At 43.9% G+C, this 20,670-nt stretch overlaps 1 protein-coding gene across 4 annotated transcripts; it reads right to left on the reverse strand.

The window, feature by feature from the left end:
* Positions 1-85: 85 nt before the first annotated feature.
* Positions 86-20,470, reverse strand: NPHP1 (nephrocystin 1). Of its 4 annotated transcripts, none has more exons than XM_072857583.1 (21): positions 20,127-20,463; positions 19,971-20,035; positions 19,362-19,422; positions 18,775-18,911; positions 18,121-18,325; positions 17,730-17,831; positions 16,764-16,855; positions 16,269-16,311; positions 15,660-15,744; positions 14,902-14,996; positions 14,108-14,236; positions 12,844-12,918; positions 11,990-12,100; positions 10,175-10,257; positions 8,797-8,873; positions 7,832-7,931; positions 7,304-7,416; positions 4,798-4,871; positions 3,951-3,995; positions 1,848-2,169; positions 86-221 (listed from the first exon to the last, which is right to left on the reverse strand). In XM_072857583.1, the coding sequence occupies exons 1-20, from the start codon at positions 20,193-20,195 to the stop codon at positions 1,891-1,893; spliced, it is 2,040 nt and encodes a 679-aa protein (XP_072713684.1). In that variant the 5' UTR covers positions 20,196-20,463; the 3' UTR covers positions 86-221; positions 1,848-1,890. The 4 variants fall into 4 exon arrangements, with proteins under 4 accessions (XP_072713684.1, XP_072713686.1, XP_072713687.1 ...); XM_072857585.1 differs by having other exon boundaries at positions 7,832-7,928; positions 20,127-20,462; XM_072857584.1 differs by having other exon boundaries at positions 87-221; positions 1,859-2,169; positions 20,127-20,465.
* Positions 20,471-20,670: the final 200 nt, after the last annotated feature.

Below are 20,670 nucleotides of genomic sequence, written 5' to 3' on the forward strand. Positions count from 1 at the left end.
CCTGCGCTGCGCTGCTCCTGTGTAGGGTTTTAACAGACACACCCGCAGGGACGTAATCACAGAAACCAGCCCAGGCTGGCACCACGCCGCTTCCTCTGGCTAAAGGAGCCCTCAGCAGCCCTCCAGTTATTGCCACTGGCTTCACGTGCCCTGCCGCCAACGCTGGGACGGGAGAGCAACGGGACCCTGGCCCCGCCACCAGCACACAGTCAATTCGAGGTCTTTAACAAGAGGAGAAAGGAAAAAAAAAGAAAACTACTACACCATGCTGGGGCAGAAACGTTTCCTGCAAGCAGTTTTTGTCCTTGGCACGCTTTCAAGCCTGAAATATTTTTGCTTCCACTGTTGTTGCCTCCTCCCCTTTCTGTTCAGGTTTCTGCTCTGTGTCCATGTCAGACTCTCCCACACCCACCGGCCACGTCCAGCCTTCGAAAACTTGCAGCCAAACATTTTTTACAGCCAACTCAACACACTGATAAAAGACAGGAGGGTTTTCCAACGTGCTCCTAAGTGCCCAGAAAGGGCTGAAGGACAGCTACCGGGACAGCTTTGATTTCTACCTCCTGGCAGATGCACTTTGGATTTGACAGGCACGCACCAGTAACTGGTGGGATGAAAGGCTGAAGGTGGCATCTCTGCCTCACAGCCTAGTGAAGTCATTCTGTCCTCTCTAACTCAGGCAACGCTCTGCAGCAGGAGGAGGACGATATTCTAGTAAGATATCACATCTCTGTCAGGAGAGCCAAGTGATGCCCTAGGAATTTGGCTTCTACGCCAAGCTCTTGCACAATACAGAGCAAAGATCAAATCCATGATGATGTTCTTGTCTGAGCCCCTCCTAGGCTGGGGGAAGTGCTTTGTGGCATTTCTGGAGGCTCCAGTTTACAAGTGCTGTTAGTGGAAGGCGGCTTCGGCCTCCATGCAGTGTGCTGTGGTCTTTGAAAGATCTTGTTTTCAAACATTTCACACCAGGCAAAGCTAGTGCCTGGCTTGGGCTTAAAGCCACACGTGACTCGGTGCCTGCCTACCTCGTTGGACACGGTGGCAGTACCCAGCACCGTGCAGAAAGCATCCAGATGCTCCAGTGCAAAAGAGAAGTCGGATTAATAACTTCCCTCTGGGAGCAGGCAGCACGTACAGCCTGTGGTTACAGACTGCTCAGGACAAAGAAGCCTTTACCGTCCTGGTCCACCTGAGGAATACCCCGCAGCTCATCAGCCTGCTCTAGAAAGTCAGCACAGAAGGAGCTGCTGTACAGCACAGCCATGCACGGGGGAAACGCAGCACGCCCTGAATCCTCACCAGCTTTTATTTGTATTAGGTGGGTCAAGCACATTCCTATGAATAACCCAACCTTTTCCTGAGTGGGAAAGAAAAACAGTAAAACAGTCTAAATACAGAGCAACCGGCTGTCCACTGATTGGACAAGAGATGATTTTTTTTTTCCTAACCTGGCTGACCTTGCTCAGCAGCATTCTTAAAGATCATTGCTAGTTTCCTTGCCCGCTACCAGTCTACTGGGGTACCGGGACAAAGAGCCTTTTGTTCACCCTGATTAAAACAAAACTAGAAATTAATTGGAAGCTGCATGAGCAGAAAATAGTGCTGCCTCAGCATTTGCTCAGCTCAGGAGAATACGCCACTCGACGTGGCTACAACAGGTACATGTAGCAACAGACAACCGTAGCCTTGTCTAACATTGCAAAGGGGAAAATTTAAAATATCACTTCCATTAGTTAAACTGATAGCATAATTCTAGTCTCTCAAAATGTTAAATATGATAAAATAGTCATTACAGTTCAGATAGTACACACTTTCTTTTTGTAAAAATTTATTTATATTGTTACCCCATTCTTACGTAGCCTGTATTATTGTTCTTCTGTAATCCATTCATACTCCAGGATTGTTCTTCCTTGCTTCTCCTAAGAAATCGTAAGCCAGCTCTGAGATATCAAAGGCTTTGTGAGTGTTTTCTGATGACAGCAGATACTGAAGAGCACCATCATTCTCTCGGCTTTTTTTCAAGAAGTCAGCAATCACCTTCCAGCGAGATGCTTCAGACTCTTCATCAGCCCACTTGTAGTCGGGGAGGGAAGTGGACTGGAGGAGAGGGAAGACAGAGTCGTGGTATACCAGGACAAACAGAGACTTCAGAAATTCTCGATCTCTCTGCAGAGAAGAGCATTTGAAAATACTTCAGTGCAAATATGCGGAGTTGCCAAGCACTTCTGCAGAAGTATTGTACACAGGAAAAAAACAGACAAGAAAACACTCAACTAAACCCCAGTTCCCAGGATAACGACGGGAAGAGATTTCACCTTCCTAAACAAACATCAGGTAGCTCGGATGAGCCTCAAGCTCCCCACCAAGAACTACACTATATAAACTATAGACAACAAATCTGCTCTCCAACCCACCTACTTTTCCAAACGACAGGGAGCAGCGATGTGCAGCCACACCCTGCCAGCATTACCACCAAATGGCAATCTGTGCAACGGTCACCGACAGCCCTTTGCTCACAGGGTGTTTATATTTCTTCCTTCAAACACCAGCGCGTGACAACTGTTCCCCACAGCCTCCGCAGGTACAGACTGAGACTGCCGCGGCCGCCGGGGAAGCGCCACATCCTCCCCGCCTTGGAAGCCCAAACTCCGCTCGTTTCTCTGCCGCCCTAGGCGGAGAGTTGCAACAATCCTACGCTCCTCGCAACACGTGGCTCTTAGCAGGAGGTAAGGCCACGCCGTAAGTACTGTTATTTCACACTTTGACAGGACATTCTGTGCGTGGTGAGAATTACGCCCTCCCCTGTAAAGACCAGTTTGCAAACCCCAGAGACTAAGAATCAGCCTGGTCAATTATCAAGCACTGAAAGATCCCAACCGCTTCAACTAGACAAGATTAGCGTGCCTCATTTTCCACACGCACGCTAGAAAACCCCCTTCGTGCAAGAAGGACACACACAGAGCGCTGCCTCCTGGAAAACTCATCGGCCACCGAGACTCTTCCAGAAACGCGAGCGCTATGACTGGCACTGAACAGTTCAGGTCTCAGAGGAGATTTAGCAGCTGAGTGTCGTATAACCATGCAAGGAGTAAGAATTTGCCAGGCAGCAATCCTACCTTGGGAGTGGCATATAACAAATCAGGTAAAACTGGTTGGTTCTGGGATACTGAGGAGTTACTAATTCTTTGAGCAGATCAGCTTTCATTTCGGATGAATGGCCGTCAAAAAGCGATTCTGACTCAACAGCATGTTGTTTTGTTTGCGTAAGTGGGGAGATGGCCTTGTGTATCTAGTCGGTAGCATGCACAATGAATGAAATATCCTGCTGCTGCTCCCAAGTGAAGTGTCTTGGATCAAGAGCCAATGCCTTCCTCGTTCAGTTACCTACAGCTTCTCTTTGTCCAGAGGATCGGAGGTAGGACAAGGTACGGGTAAGCCTCCTGACACGGCCAATTCAGTTCTTCTCCAGCTGTCTACACGCCAAAATGGGAGATTACAACTATCTGAGGTAGGGAGATTTGCAGAATTTGGGGGCCTTTTTCCAAGCAGACTGTGGGAGGACTGGAGCTCGGAGGTTGGAGGAGGAAAGATTATTTTGTGGACATACACAGCCCCTTTTGTACCAGTGGAAAGCTTTTACCCGTCAAGTATTGGAAGCACATCATGAAAGGGAGCCACACTTCGGGTACGAACCTATAATAGCTTCCCCACTAACAACCATGGACAAACACTGAGACAAAAAGTTACAAGTGAATTTCATATTCCTTCTTCTCCTAGTTTACTGCTATAAATATGGGTAAGAAATGTTAAGAACTGCATTTAGCATATTGACATCTTCTAAATAAATGTATGGTGAGAGGAAAAGTTAACTACCAATAACACTGACAGAAAGCTTCTAGTTCGAATTAGACTGAATATATGTCAAAGAAAAACCTGTAATTTATTACCTTCTCAGATCTCTTCAACGTTCTTTCTCTATCTGCCCAAGCGCTCTAAAATTAAATGTAGAATCAGACTGAGATTGTGGAGATCTAAAGCAATTCCATTTTTAACCACAAAAATCTCTCTCACTGCAACCCCACAGTAGTTTAAGCTCCTGTTGCAGTCCCACTTTCCTCACACTCCCCGTTCCTCCCTTGTGCCAGTTTAGTTGATTTAAGCAAACAGCCATTCCACCAAATTTTACAGATGCGAGGATGCGGAGCTTTGAAACTCTCAGAGCCATATAAATGAAATCAAGGGGATCCACTTCTCAGAAAAATCAATCACAACTTTTTTTTCCACCCTACAAGCATGGAGAAATAGAGCCTCACCCCAACGGCCAACAGCTTCTAACAGCAGTGTCCTTCGGGCAGAAATAACTCGGCTGTTGTTGTCTGGTACTAGGCCACCTGCGAGGGACCGCCGCGTAAATGCGGTGAGCGCTGCCCTGCAACTGCCAGGCAGAAGCTAAGTCAGCTCCTACCTGTCATGAAAGCAGCACTGTCCTAGAAGCCAGACACACATTCAGCCAGCTAATCCACCTGAGCACTCTCTTGCTGTGGCTGCATGGCTAGCAGTGCTCAAACTAGCCCATTTATGTCCTTGCCTCCCTTCTGAATGTACTCGAGCATGCTCTTGCAATTTTGAAGGCACTAAGACACAAGAGATCTGCATGTACTTGAAAGTTATAACTTTTCTGCTGTTTGGCTTTTCCATTTATCTTTTCGCACGATAAAAAAACCCTCAAATTTTGCAAACTCTCTGGAAATCCTGACACATCAGATGTAATCGAGCGCTTTGTAGATAACATACCCGAAGTGCATCCATCAGGTCTGGCTGATCCATGAGTTGAGGGAAAGTTGCTAAAATAGGATTACAGATTAATTCTGAAACAGAAAACAAACATGTTCAAGGCTAAGGAGGAAACAGGGTGGTTTTCAAGGTACCAACACATCAAGGTATTTAACGTATCCCCTCCCCTTGGAATATTTCAAAGAGAAAATTAGGTGTAATAGTACTCCAGAGCAGCAGGGAAAGTAGAAAAGCTCTCAAACAACTGCATTCTCTGACTGTAGCAAACTCTCGGTGGCTGAGAGACAGTTAACCTGAGAGAGGAGACACCCAAAACATGATTGCTGGTTTATTAGGAGAAGCCAGCAAGCAAGAGATGTTCCTGATTTAACCTAGGGGTAGACTGAGGTGGCTTTCCTCATTTCTGCACCTGTCTTTTTTTATAAACATCTGAAATTGTGCTGCCCGAGTTGGATGTTATGAATAAACACACCTTCATTCTACCTTAATCTGGCTTGTGTTGTGCGTGATTTTCAGATAACCGGGTAACAAGTGGCATAGTAAGTTTACCAAATGGGGCACATCATCAAACTGCACGGGTCTCCTGCGTGCCTTTCAGGTTAGCTACCGGCTAATAGCTGGGGCTCCTGTTTGAGCTCAACAGGCCGGCTGTACCAAAATCAGGCAGGGCAGAGCTGCGTCCCCGTGCCTGGCAGGAATCAAAGCGCTCTGTTACAAAGCACAGCAAATCTTGGACCCCAGTGGCACAGCAGTCCTGGCGTTATTTTAGTTAATGAGACTGTGGATAAAATTACAAGAGTGCTACAAGAGACATATAGAGGAATTTTGGTTCAAGGGTTTTCTTTCTCTTGGGATTTTAAATATTTCATGTACACTGTTGTTTCTTCACGTTGCAGTTGATAGCAAGTTTCATAAACACTAACCCTTTATGAATAACAAAACAGAAGCAAGAACTGATTGCTTTTGTGAAATATAACAGACATTTTAAGTTGCCTATTCCTAAAGTGATAGCTGATTTTGAAATAAGAGAAATCTTCTTTTGTTACACCAGAAAAAAGTAGAAAATGGCTACCAGAACAACTTCTGAAATGCTGGGGTAAAGCCTTTAAACCATTTCAGATGAAGTCTGAATCCAAACGGATGCCATTTAACTTCAGGAGAGGTCATCAGCCTCATCTATCATCCTACGTTATAAAGATCAAATCGAGAAAGTATAGCAGTTCTCCGCTGGCCTTTACAAACTAAGCATTTTCAGTTTCTCTGCGATAAGTTCATTAAATAAAGCATTAATTTATGAAAGGCTCTGACTTTCAGATACTGAAATCAGTATATGCAGAATGTATATTAAAGTTCAAGAAAATCAGGAAGGGAGTTAAGTTCTGAGGACCTTTGAAAGATGAACCTGTAATTCAGGTGCCCAAGTATGGCTAAAGATTGTAAGTTAAAAATGTTAGTAAGTGCACAAGCAGATTTCTTTGCCATAGGAGCAGATGGTACATAATTCAGTCTGGAGAAGAGACAGGAGAAAACACACGAAAATCACTTTGCAGTACCAGTATAAATTCACCTGTAGTACAGTTAAGAAATGTAATTTTTCCATATTTCAACTTCATTTTAAAATGAAGAAGATGATAAACTATCACAGTTCTGTTGAAGGAAAGATGTGGAAGGAATAAAGATACAGAGCTGCAAAATCAGAGCAAGACACTGAGTTCTAAAACCAGAACTCTTCCACTTCTCTCTCTCCCTGCTGCATTAGCCAGTAAGTAAATAATTAAAAAAAAACCCCAAAGAGGATGACTTCGCCTCAATGACAAAAACATCTGCCTGATCTCTCTTAGAACTCACGACAACACGCGTACACTAGAAATGAATGAGTAAACCTGTGTGCATGTCTCATCTCTTGTTGCACAGGTGGTGAAAAGGAAACATTTCTCTTCCAAATAACCCTTTACCTTTATTTACTTCTTTATTTAGAAATAACCCTTTACCTATCCGCGTGGGCTTTTTTTTCTTTAAATGAGAATTTCACTGAAAGCACTCCATTCATACTTCACAGAAAACAAAACTATTCGTGTGGTTTTTGCATTCTGCGATGTGAACTGATGTCAAACAGGGCAACGCATTAGCTGCGAGTTGAAATATTACTAGTTTGAAATGCAAACATACCGAGTGGTGGTATTCACAGCAAGAGGCTGTTCTCTTTTATCAACAGGGACAATAGCTTTCTCTTTGTCCCCAAAACACCTGCAGACTGAGAGTTAAAGCACCGAAATCCTCTACGTGGGGAGCATGACTTCCTAACCTTGTGAGATGGTCGGTCAGTGCCAGCACTACCAGGGAACAAAATCCTCCAAGTACCCTGTATCAGTGAGAGTTGCTCCTGCAGACCCCTGCTTTCTCTTACAAAACGGAGGCTCTGGGGAGAGTCATTCTCTTTAGGAAGCCGATCTTTCTCCAATACGCTCCCCATTACTGAGTTCTTCTCCACAACAGCAATTCTTACCTGTGCTTTGCATGCTTATTCTGTCTTTCAGGAGTGCGTCACCAAGTATTTGTCGATAAAATATCAAGAGATGGATGTAGCACATACTGCCAGTTAACGTTTCTGGTAGCAAACTATTGGGAAAATAAAGAACATGCGGTTGAGATTTTTATTCAAAACTGCTCCTACAAAGCATTCTGCACCAAAACTTGAGAGCAATCACAGTTTCACGGAGATTATGTTTAGCTCATATTGGCATCTCCCTGACTCTGTCACAACTTTTGAGGGTGCACGTTGATACAGCTGTAACAGCCAGACTCTTGCTGTTGCAGTTTTCAATCTTACCTAAACTTAAAGACTTTTTGTTTGTTTTCAGCAAACTAGCTCTAAGTGTCAAACACAGATCAAGTACAATATGCAGGTGACGCAACCTCAGATTTTTCCATAGCCAGTGTTCCAGGGAAAGGGAACACTTTAGATCTTGGGAACCATTCTAGGCTATCATCTGAAATACTTTTTCATTTTATGGTAGCACACACAAATACTTACTTCAGGATGTCTTTTGACTGCACACTTAATGACCTCAGTTTCACTATAAGCACAGGCTGTTTCTTGAGTGTTATAAACTGATGAAAAACACCACTGCCTGCTTGAAGAAATAAATACCTGACATGAAACCCATCATTTTGAAAAAACATTAAGAATGATATTACAAGAACGGAGTTTTAACGTGGCAAGAGAGGTTTTGCTAAAACTGTAATGGTTTAAGGATGGTCTAAAAACTGGGAGGACCTGAACGTCTGAAAATAGATCAACATCTCAGCTATATCAACATTTGCTCTAACATAAGCTATTACCTCTCTCTAGGATGGTGGATTCATAATATGTGCGGAATAACGTGGAGGTAAGTGTCCAAACCCAAAAGGTAAAGGCCTTCTATAGCTTGCAGCACATGTCACTGGCAAATGGAGGTTATTACAGCTTCCAGAGGAAAGCCACGGCCGCCCTTACTTAAAACACAAGCGGTCTGTCGTCTGAACCAGCTCTTAGCAAAGCTTTATTCAACCCCACAGGGAAGAACCAGAACAGATGGTCTGTAGCATATTTATGCACGTGTGGAACTTGTGCATAAGGGATACGGGATTGATGATATGGGACTTGAACAGCCTGGCTTGGGAACTCTTTCGACCAGTGTTACTGCTGAGCCTTGCACCATCACCCCAGAGCCAAGCAGCGTTAAGTGCAGTTAAAGAAATAATTGAATACATTTATCAGAAATAATCCTCAACTTGCAAACACTGGAAATTACAGAAACATTAGCCCTGGCAGATAGTTCTGCATCCCACCAGCCCTAACAATCAACTCTCTCTCATGCAAAATGAGAACACAAAAACCAAAACCAGGCTGTGGCGACTGCACACTAATGAGAGCCCTGGCTGAGCACTGCATGTTGTAAAATAGGTATAGCGTTTATTGTATCGTTTCATTTATATCACGTTTAGAAGAAACCACACCTCTTCTTGATATTGATGGGTCAACCTCAACGCCTCTCTCATAGGGAGTACCACCATTTAATAGCAGCTCATACATCCTGTGAAAGAGCAGCATAGTTAAAAAGATGTAAGGATATGTGAGAACAGCACAACCGCTTTCTGAGAAAGAAACTAACCTGCTATCTCAAACAAAAAACTGACACGGTGCTTGATGTTATGACTAGTATTTTATATGAAATGACTAAACCAAATTAAGTAACCAAACCTCAAATGACAAATTTGAAACTTGTATTACATTGGGAAACTAGTTAATTATTTTAAAAGAAATTAGCAACATTGATTCTTTTCCACATGACTCCAGTGTTTTTCTTACACGAAATTCAGCAATTGTTTCACTAAACTGTTTTTGAGGAGTCATCGCTTATGTACCAATTTTTAGATATGGAAGATTTAAAACGTTGGAGAGTAATGTAATCCCAGTTCTGTCACGAGTAAGTCACTGCTGAAGCAAGCGTGCAATTTCACTCTGTAGATACCACGTTTCACTTAACGAAATAGAAAGACAGTGTTAGAGATCAGATTTAGAGACTTATAGAACCGTAGGGGTCTCCCGTGGGTTGGTTTTTTTTGCCCTATAATCCAAATATATTCACATATACACAATATATACACATATATATCTATATCTATATATTTGGTAAAAACCAAATATTGCAAGTCTGATTTACAATGAATCATTTCTGTAAATTAACAGAAAGCTTTCCTACGTTTAATAAAATAGAAATATGTACATTTTATTATTCTTTAAGATTGTTGGACCCAAGAACTAATCATCAATCAGCTGCAAAATATAAGCTGATTCACACTCTTCAAGTGAGTGGTAAGAGATTCATTCACAACAGTTCTTAACCTGCTTCCCAGTCTCAGAAACCAATCTCCGAATTTTTAAATGGGAAAGGGATATACAGCAACGTGCACGTAAAGAAGAGGCCAGAATTAAAAAGGGCATTGTCACCTTCAATTTACGTAATGAATCTATTTTATAGAAACAAAACTCTTAATCAACTCCCTGTTAAATCAGACGTTTCCAATTTTAAAATTCCCCTGAAGAATATTTTTAAACACATACTAACTTGCAACATTTCAAACCTGAATGTTGGGTCCAGGGAGCACTTTTTCCACACAAACTTAGTAGAACGTACACTGGGTGTGGAAGCAGGACCAGCATTCTCACTGAAAGACCCCGTACAACCTGCACGTTAGTCTGGATTACACCTGCCCCTAGCAGTGTGTAAGTATGAAATAGGAACTTCCCTCCTAGCCTAAAATATATGTATATACGTACATATGTCGATACAGACAAGGAAAGAGAGAGAGAAGGAAAACATAATAAACTTACTTGGAAGGAACTGGCATTCCATTAGAAGTAAAAAGCTTCAGAAATGCCCAGCCACAGCTTAGCTCTCCTCTTTCACCTGTTGACTAGAAAAAAAAGAGACATGTAAAGTAACTTAAGCAGCTAAACCAGAATGAGTAACTGAACCACAAACAATTATTTAGAATAATCACATAAAAATGGTAAAAGCCCCAGATTTGTGGTAAGCAAACACTGACTATGTCACATTCACAGGTGCTTGAAGATGTTTTACCAAACAGCACACACAGTTATGCTGAAGCTGATCATCCATGAACGTATTCAGGAGACAAGGATTTATAAAGCCAAGACACACACACTGAAGGGGAACCTAAGTATATCAAGCTCCTGAAAAAGAAGAGATGCACAGATACAAAGGTAAAAACCCCCAAACCTGCACTGATACTCTAAAGAACGCAGGACAGAAAGAAGGAGGGAAAAAATATACCCAGAGGATTTACCCATCCTATTCCAGAGTCAGCAGTTTCCAAGCCAGCGACCCTGTGCACCAGGCGGCTTTATTCATAGTGCCAGAGACAGTGCCTGGGGAAGGGAGCTGACCCTGCGTGCCAGCCCACCCGTTTCCAGACCCCAGAAGCACTAATAACAGGTAGGAACTTGTAAAGACTCCAGCCTTCATTTAAACTTACTCTGTAAACAGAGGCAGACAACTTCGCATAACCTCGACTACTCCAATTCGCACGAGGCGGCCCATTATGCCCCATTAGGTCGCTGTGAACCATCCCTTACCAACACGCTGTTCATCACCAGGACTTGTATAGTCCGGTTCCCTACAGATGTACGCTGCACTTATCTCCCTGCACAACAGTTCTGCATCCCCACCGTGCTATCAGCATGTCTCCCCTCCACATCTCCACAGGCACTGCACGCTGGCACCCTAAGTTCATACAGGTGTCAGTGAAAGAGAAATACAGCAATACTCCCCTTTGTGACTTCTCTATCCATCTCTTCAGAATTCTGTTGCCCACCATTTAATACCCTGCTTGCTAACCGTTGTGGTTACCCCACTTTTCCCCTTTCACCCATCATTTACTTGATTGCCAAGATTCACCTGAGGAAGACTGCGACCATAATGAAAATGTAAGTGTTCAGAAAGAGGCAGCAAGACTTGAGTCAGCCTTGCAGACAAAGTGGCTGAGATCCTTCAGAGCAGTGACCTGTTCCGAAAAGCCACCGTATCCTCCAAATACTGGTGTTTCTTACGCTCCTGCATGCAACCACCTTCTATTACGGTAGTTCTTATGGGCTTTACCATCTATTGTGTACCTGTGTACTTTTCAGAAGCGTATCCTAGATGGATAGGATATATCTGTATCAATCGCAGCTAGAAACCACTGTCCGTACTATTTAAACAGTTAAAATTTGAGTTTCCAAACTATATAGCACAGTAGTCTGCAACAAATCACAAAGATAGAAAAACAATGCAGGAGTGAAGAGAGAATCGATCCTTTGCGATCACATTACATGAGACCTTTGGCAGACTAACATAAATTATTTCAATGTAAGTAAAGATACATTCATGTCCACTAGTCAGAAAGTCTTTTATTCTCTAAATATTTACTAGATCAGAAAGTTCCAAAACCCAACATCTCTCTCCTCCCTCCCAGAAGCCAAAAGGGAGACGGTCTTAGAGTAAGCTCGGAAAAATTCAGCTAAATTTCCATTTGGATCTCTCAGTTTGCTGCTGGGATACTGCAGCTTAACATCGAATACGGGAGAGCTGGTTCACTTTGTAAGCACGTGCTTGGAATGATTTATGCTGCAACTTTACACACTTACATTGCGAATATAAGTGATGCCAAGTTCAAATAATATACCAATGTCTGAAGACAGAGAGTTGGACCTGACAAAACAGTCACCATCCAGCAAGCTGGGTAAAATGCCTGTTACCTAATACAGAGAGGGGGAAAAGAAAAGAAAAAAGTGAATGTACGTATTAAAAAAACCTCTGATTTTTAAAGGCCATCACACACATCACTCGTTCACGTAAGATCTCAGACCCAATCCCATTGCATATGAAAGAAAATTATGAGCGGAGAACCAATTTCAGGTGAAACCTTGCTCCCCTTATTCTTTATCCTGCCATGAAACACAGCTACGCTACCACAGTACTTTTTGTGTGTGTGCTGACAAGCTATTGAAGAACTGTAGAGGTCAAAAAGCACTTAATTCCCTCCGAGAACACAGCAGCAACTGGGGTAAAACGTGACGACGCTACCGCTGTGAGTGTGGCCCTGCATGGCACCTGAAACATGGGACAAAGCACGTGCTCTTTTGTTAACGAAACCAAAGCAAAAGCTCACATGCAAAGTGGCTCGTGTCTTCCCTTCTCCATGAACACCACGTAGCGTGCGCCTGATACCAACTCAAAGTTAACCAGTGCCACCGGCTGGATCACCAGTCCCTCCCGCTACTTTTCCTTCCCTCCAACTCTTTTCTCCAAAGTGTTTTTGCTAAGACCCTTAGTTTAGTTTGAAATCATGCACTTCAGCAAGTCTTGTCTTTTCTGCATGTTCATTTTGGTTGCAGTAGGTTTTATTTCAGCACAAATACCAGAAGTGATAGACGTCACTAAAAAAGAAGCTGTAAATAGATAGTTCCTGGCTATGTCACTCCCTGAGCAAGATACCTACCCTTGGAGAAAACGTCCACATTTGAGGACTTTTAGGTTGCCACGTAGCTCTCACTGTGTGAATGTTACTCAGCACCTAAAGCATGAGAGTGGTGAAAAAAGCGAAGACAAGTTTTTCTGGAAAGGTATGCAGCTTTAAGAAAATGCAGTATTATCCCAGATTAATCCAACACGGCACACAACAGAGATAAAATTACGCTTTCTCTTCAACTTTATCAGATGGTTTCAGTTTAAAGGACGACAGAGGAAGTTTTCTGTGAAGCCACAGAGCACTTTCCAAGCATCCTTGCTTCATATACACCAGTAATAGTCCCTTTGCCCCCAAGAGCATTCAGTGCAGCAGGAAGAAAACTGCCGGATTGTCAGCGTTAGATTCTGTTATAAAAAGCTGCTCTACACATACGCACCGAGGAGCACAGAGGAACAACTGCAGGTGGGGAAATCTGAATACGACCCTGACCCAGCTATTCCCAGGCCCATCAGAGGAGAGAGATCAGCCCAGAAAAGGCTCATCTTCACAAACACGAAGGAGCAAAGAGGCACAATGGCAGGTGGGGGAACCGAAATTATGGACTCGGAGGAATGGAGCTCTCGCCCCAGCCCCTCCCAGGGCGGCCCAGGGGCCGGGTGTGACACCCATCACGATGAGTCAAAAGGAGCGGCTCTCTGGATCACCTTACAGACCGAAAGGGGTTGCTGCTTTGTGCTATGAGACGCTGCGGCATGCAGGGGAAGAGCTTTTTGGAACTGCACATGACTTACTATGGGATGTTGAGGGGAGGAACCAAAGGCAGAAAAAGGGAGGGATCAAGGTGCTTTGTAAAGTAACAAGGGTGGGAAAATAGAGGGGTAACTATGCATGTCTGGCCATGCCTGGCGCCCGATCAGTGCAGTCGGTCCTGTTTTTTCACTAAACTCCATTTATAACTAATTTTCTGGGTGAATGGGCTCTCTATTCTGAATGCATGTGTGCGTGGACGTCTCGGTGCCAGCAACTAGCCAGCCCACAAGTCCCTGGGGGCCCAGCTGTCTGTGGTGATTGCAACTGGAGGGAGTGAGGGTATGTACACCAGCGTGTGATCGCAGGCGAGTATCAAGCCAGACTCATCGGAGAGTAAGTTAAGCGGCTTGAGAGGCAGACTGTGTGTGTGTCTCTCTCTCTCTGAGTGAGACAACTGGGGGAGCTGGCTACCGGAGGGACCAGAGCATGAAAGATCCTGAAACATCCACACCTCAAGACTTTTTTTGACAGCCAAACAACTTACCCGATTGCCATCGAATAGACAGAGTCGAACATGTCTACTGAGAACCTGTATACTGACTCCTGGGAGAGGAATCATTTTACAGCTACATAAAGTTACAATCAGGGATACTCGAGTTGGTCTAGGATAGATCTGAAATACAGACAACAGAAGAAGAATTAAATCTACAGGCTCCTCCTGAATGTCGTGCCAGTTTGTTTTAATTTACTGAGATGATAGAGCGTAGTGTTCACTAGACTGGATTCTTCTAACCACAAAGCTTGTGTAGTATTAGCAGCAGCAACAAAATTTCTTCATAAGCCTTTAGCTCTCTTCTAAGGAGACTGCTACAAACATTTTAGTGTGAGAGAGACAGAAGGTCCCACCACAGTTTGAGAAGAAAATATTCTAAAAATGGTACAAGTCAAGACATAATCATTAGCCAAAATGAAAGAAGACAAAATTAAACTGGTGATTTCACAGTGCCTAGCAGAAGTTCATGGTTTAAAAATTCAGACTAGTCACCCATGCGGATCTGCTTCACCCCAGACAGGGAAGGAAACCACAAACTTCACATGAAACATGACTCTTAAAAGATACCCAACATGCCAACTTGTACTGATTTTTTGCCTATTTATTAGAGAGTAGGATGTGATAACATCTACTGCCTAAGGAGTCTAGATTGACATCGAAATCTATCATCTGTTTCACAGCAATATTTACCCACCAATATAACATATTTTTTTAGACTCCCAGCAGTTCACCTCTTCAGATCCCGTCATTTCTCTCATCGTAGCTTTCTTACCAGTAATACTCACAGTATTTTTTTCAGAGTTCCACACCAAGTCTTTGAAAGCCAGCTGTGATGGAGTAAGTTCAGGCTGCAAAAAGTAACTTGCTCGAAACTGATTGCCTACAACAAGAGTAATTTTAAAAATTCTTAAAATTTGTATGATCTTTGTTGCCACAAAATGAACGACACACAAAAGTGAGGAGTAAAGTCCATTTGAATATTTGATTGGTCCAAACAAAACTATGGAGGTATCTTCTACAAGTGCCCTTTTAAAAGGGTACTTTTACTATTTGTAAAAGTGTTCTGCAGTATTTCATCCCAGAAACACAGTAATTTAATTAACAAAAAAAGCTATTGATTTGAAACAGTTTTAAACAAAAAGACTAAGAAAATATGAGATTTTCTTAGAAAATGTGAGAATATGGGAGTCTTGGTGAAGAGAGTCCCAACAGATCTCTGAGAAAAAGGGAAGATTAAAAAAAATCATCATTTTCTGCAAAGTCAAGAGAAAGTATCTTCCAAAGAGGAAAATCTTGGACATCATTAAGAAATTTGTCATTACCTTTGTGTGGCCAGGATTTCACACAGAAAAATTAAAACTTAATTGCAGAAGGAAAAAAAAAGCCTTTTATACATTATTTGACGGGTCAAATACAGCCTGTACAGATTAGCAATTATAATTAAGCAATACTGGTTTTAGTCCAATAGGCTAGTAACCAGGATAAGAAACTCACCACAGACACTTGAGAATCCTGCCCTGCAGTTATTATGAGAAAACCTTACCTTCTTCTAAGAGCTGGAAAAGTGTGGATAGGCGGAATCCTGCAGGAACCGCTCCTATGGTTGCCAATACCTCTACTGTGTCGTTCTGTTAAAAACCAAACAAACAGATATCAGTATTCCTGCTATTTAACATCTAATTCTATCCTAATTCAGAACTCTCACACAACCAGTACAGAGACCCGGGGCATCAGTCACCTCTTCTCATCTGAAGCTAGTCTGACCCATCTCCAGGAACCACTTTTACTCTGTTTCTGTACCAATCCAGCCAGGCTCCCATTTTGTTAAATCCCCCTTCCATTTCCAAGCAGCAGCAGAGCAGCCAGTTACAGAACAAAATCACACCCTGGAAAGAAATGGTGTAGTACTACTGTGGCAAAACCACAAAAGAGATCTCATTTGCATCTTCATTCAGACACACGGACTGGGCTGCAGCCTATTTCTAAAGCATTAGAGAACCTTAGAATTTCTTGCTACAAAAAACAAGGTAGAGATGTTAATTAAAAACTCTGGCCTGTACTATGAGAAACAGCGTTTGGTAAAAGGCAAACCTCGTCTACAAAATAATTAACATTATGGTAGATGAAGTTGTTATGCAAGAGGTACACCTACCTCTGTGATAGCTCTTCTTACAGCACTCCAGTGCGAATCTGTTCTGGAAGAAAAAGAATGCATTTTTTATAATATATCATCCTCGTGTAGACAAAAATTTAAACACTAAATACAGGCTTGACTTCAAATACCAGCAGCTTAATAACCATATCTATCTGAGATACTAATAATGATATATTTCCAGCTACTAGGGCTAATTGCTAGACTATCTCATGAGCTGGAACGTAATTTGATACATGACCCAGTCATTCTTTGATTTTATGAGGAGGAGGGGAAAAAAGCAAACCAAAGCAAAACTCCCAAACAAACCCACTCAAGTAAAAGCGTGTCTGCAAGCTCAAAAAAGCGCAAGCGTCTGCTGTACTGAAAAGAAAAATGCAGTCACAAAGAACCAGATATGCTTGTGAGGTATTCTCACTGTAAGAAACACACTGCCAGATTTAAGGAGGAGGAAGAATAGTTTTATACTTATTTGCTTTCGCATCATCCCTTTACCTTTTTTTAATTTCAGTTCCATCTGCTGTTTCATCCACCACTTCTATGTGTTCTTCACTTTGCTCTTGGCTGTCGACATCTTCATTGTGGACCTGTAATCAGATTCAAAAAGGGAAAGTGCACGATTTCTTCACAGTTCTGTTCTTAAAAATGCTTTCTCCAACCATAGCACATGTGAATACTTTAGAAGAGGAGATTTTCTGTCTGTAAGGACCTATCACTCCATAGCACTGTAACTGCAGAACACTGCCCTTAGTTCTGCAGTTACAGCAAGGGATTGGAGAATTCCTACAAGTAAGCAAGAGAATGCATTTGCAAAGCGGATTCTTTAAAAAGAGAAATACCTCAGCATCATGAAGTAAAACGTTAGCTACTCAATATGCTCTTCAGTTACATTGTGAAAAGCTCTGCTCCACGTGGTAAAGCTTGGACTAACAGGACTCAATCCAAACTGTACCCACATTTAAATGTTATCCACAATTGTACACTGAATGTACGAGCATAAGTACCTAAACTAACATGTGTAAGCCACTCTAAAAATGAAAATTCAAAAGTTACAAAACTTTAAAATCTATTTTTGAAAAGGTTCTTCTGTGTCAAATTACAAAATACTCCAACATTTACATGGACTCACATTTCATATGAATTATGAAAAGCCCGAATTAGTCCACAGCAGCTCGGAATCTTCAGAACTGACCTTTAGTGACAAAGATTATGACTTTCATATTCAAGAAACTTCTCTGCACCTACAGGTTACATCTTCACAGGGCGCAAAAACCCTGCCTTTGCTAGCTATCTCCACACACACGTATACAAACATGCTGTTATTTCCAAATAACTGGCAAAACACTGCTGTGTGTCCCCATGTAAGCATTATGATTAATTTTATGCAGCTATATTATCATTAACTTACGTATAAAACAACAGAGGTGAGACTAGAACTGAAGAAGGTTGCAGCACACTAACCGCAAGATAGGTCCTAGGAACGAGGCCTCTCTCCCCTTTTGAGTTTTCGGCTACCCACCAGCCATCCGCCTTCTTGTCATGTATAAGTAGAACTTCACCTTTCTTTGCCATTAGAAGGAGAGGCAGAGACAAAAGACAACCAAATATTTCAAAATGGCTCCAGGCACAATTAAAAAAAAAAACAAAAACAAAAAAACACAAAAACTTAATTTTTCCCACAACAGAGATCAGAGACTACCGCGACAGACCCTGCCACGACAGAAGGTGGGAAAAGGACTCCGCCAAGCCAGTCCTGAATCCCAGAAGCATCGGATTTAATTATAGTTATTGCTTAATACAGAATGATCTGCAGTACCGACGTGTCAAAAAACTTTTACAGAGTCGTATTTACCGTAAATGTGAGATCCCCTTCCTGCTGTGCATTAAAGTTTCCAACGGCAATACATTCTTTAACATTTGGATCATCCAACAATTTATCCTCGTCTTCATCATCTGTTTCTTCACTGTCTTCCTCCTCACTACTTTCTTCATCTTCGCTCTCATCGTCTTCTCCATTTTCATCTTCTGTTTGAGTATCTTTCTGATGTTCCTCATCCCTACCCAAAATAAATCAAACTATTTAAATTATTATTTTAAGAAAACTTCTTGAAATTGCTCTAAAGCCTTGCAATGTGGGCTCCTCTGCAAGGACATTATCCAGATACCGAATTTTCATTCTTGTGTTTTACTCTCTGTCCTGATATGAAAGAACTCCGAAATCCCAACGGTGTTTCCTCCCTAAGCCTACAGACCACATTGCATCCTCTCCTCTCAACAGCCACGTTATATTTCAGGCACTAACCAACACCCTCAGAAAATTCCAGCGAGTCGTTCTTGACTGCATCAAGAAAAGAAGCCCCATAAGAGCTGGCTCTTCAGTACTTCTTTTTAACTGCATGTTAAGATAATAAAGGGGACGAGCTAACAATTTTCTAGGGTCCTTTCCAACTGTACATGTACAATTCTACTGAGGTGCAGATTGCTGTTATTTGTTCAAGCTACTTACACTGCGTAATTCATAGTCACATTATCCTGATCCAAGACAAGAACAAGTTTCTGCAGCTGCTGAGAGAGTTTTAGCAATAGCTTTTCTTCATCTTCTTTCCTCTGATTATAATTCCCCACAGGCGCAGGCTCATCAGCCTGAGAAACAAGAACACAACAAATTGCTCAAAGAATCAAAGTTCCGCTATAAAGTTAGTTTTCCAGACACGTCATACAAGTCTTCCCCTTCCTGGGCTGCTGTCACTCCCCGTTTAGTGACATCTTTCTTGCCCTTTTACTCTGCCAAGATGAAATTTCATGGTGAATTTCGAATCTGTATTCTCCACTTCCAATACAATGCCTTGGGTTGATAAACATTGTATAACGTATTGGGTTGATAAAGATTTTAAGCGCAGAACTTGTAGATAATAAAGCATTAAAAATGTGCTTTTAAATAATATAAATGGATCTCAGAGATCCCAGTCGGGGGTTGTGCAGTGCTAGGCGTAGCTCTTGAGGCACCTAAAATCAAAGGAGGCTGGCGTTCGCTAAACACTCGCCGTGATGCATTTTGGAGAAAACTGTTAACAAATTTGTCCCCATACTTACTTTTTTCAAATTATGAAGAGCATTTGTGTTCTCATCCACCAATTTCTTCAGCTGCAGACATCTGCATTGAAAGCAAGACAGATAGATAGCATTTTCTTAAAACTCTGACAGACGGGTGACCCAAATCATGCATGCTTACTGAAACACGTAAATTTAGATACTCAGACCTTCACCCAGCTCTGCGTGCATGCAGCTTGACAAATACAAGCCCAAACGGCAGCTTAGCTGATTATTACCTGTGATGGGCAAGTTCCCACTTAAAACTACCTCAGCCCTTGAGGACTGGGAAGCGGCGGGAAGCAGCTACCCTAGAAAGCAGTGGAAAAGAGCTGAGTGAGAAGGGGCAGGGAAGAGGTCTGTACAGTTAGGAGAGACACGGGAAGTCGTCCAGGGAACTGCCTGCTCCTTCTTCTGAGGCAAAGGTGGCGGGGAACGGAGGGAATCTGCCAGGGGCTTTGCTCACAGCAACCAGGAGATGGTTCTTTCCACGGCCCGCAGTTAAGCTATGCAACTCCCGGCCTCGGAGCGCGCTGCTAAAGCTCAGAGCGGGGGGAAGGCTGAGGGCAGGGGTCGGGCGGTGGGAGCCGGGTCCCCCGGGCCGCGCCTCACCTCTCCGAAAGGGCCTTCCGCTGCCCGGGGGCTGGGGCCGCGCTCTCCGCCCGCAGCGCCTCCACCTGCAACACAGGACGGGCGCCGTCAGCCGCCGGCGGAGCCCCGCCGCGCCGCGCCGCGCCCTGGGCCGAGCCGGGCCGCCCGCCCCGGTACCTGCGCCTGCAGCTCCCGGCTCCGCCGCTGCACCCGCTGCAGCGGGCCCCGCGCCCGCCGCCCCGACATGGTCGCTAGGCAACGGGCGCAGCGGCGCTGCGAGATGCCGTCACTTCCGGGGCGCGCGGCAGGCCGGGAGCCGTAGGCGCGCCCGCCTGAGGGAGAGGCGAGGCGGGCTGGGCGGCCTCCGCCCCCGGGGATCGCCGAGCCCGGGCGGGGCACGGCCTGGCCGCCCGCGGGGCTGCCCCGCCGAGAGGGGCACCCGCTGGACCCCGCCTTGGGCTGCGGGTCGGAGCCGGAAGAGCCTCGCCCAGCCCTGGGCCACCAGCCAGGGCGTCAGCCCTGGCCAGGCAGGCCCGGCCTGGGGACTGGCCGACAGCCGGCCTGCAGCCACCCCGCGGCTAAATCCTGCGCCGGCCCTCCCCAGGGCAGCCCGTAAGGCTGCGGTACGTCAGCTTCCAGCCTGTGCTGGGAAATGTGCTCCCGCTTCACGCTTGCTGGTAATCGCTCCCCTCGCCCCGACAAAATGGCGCCCGGGTTCAGC

This window comes from Ciconia boyciana, chromosome 3 (genome assembly GCF_034638445.1).
Source record: "Ciconia boyciana chromosome 3, ASM3463844v1, whole genome shotgun sequence".
Taxonomy (NCBI): domain Eukaryota; kingdom Metazoa; phylum Chordata; class Aves; order Ciconiiformes; family Ciconiidae; genus Ciconia; species Ciconia boyciana.

Coding starts and splice junctions, on each gene's coding strand:
- NPHP1 (XM_072857583.1), bottom strand. CDS start 20,195: ATGTCGGGGCGGCGGGCGCGGGGCCCGCTGCAGCGGGTGCAGCGGCGG. Junction 18,912..19,361: donor CTCTTCATAATTTGAAAAAA/GTAAGTATGGGG, acceptor CTTGTTTCTCAG/GCTGATGAGCCTGCGCCTGT. Junction 10,258..11,989: donor GCATCACTTATATTCGCAAT/GTAAGTGTGTAA, acceptor TTTTTTTTCTAG/TCAACAGGTGAAAGAGGAGA.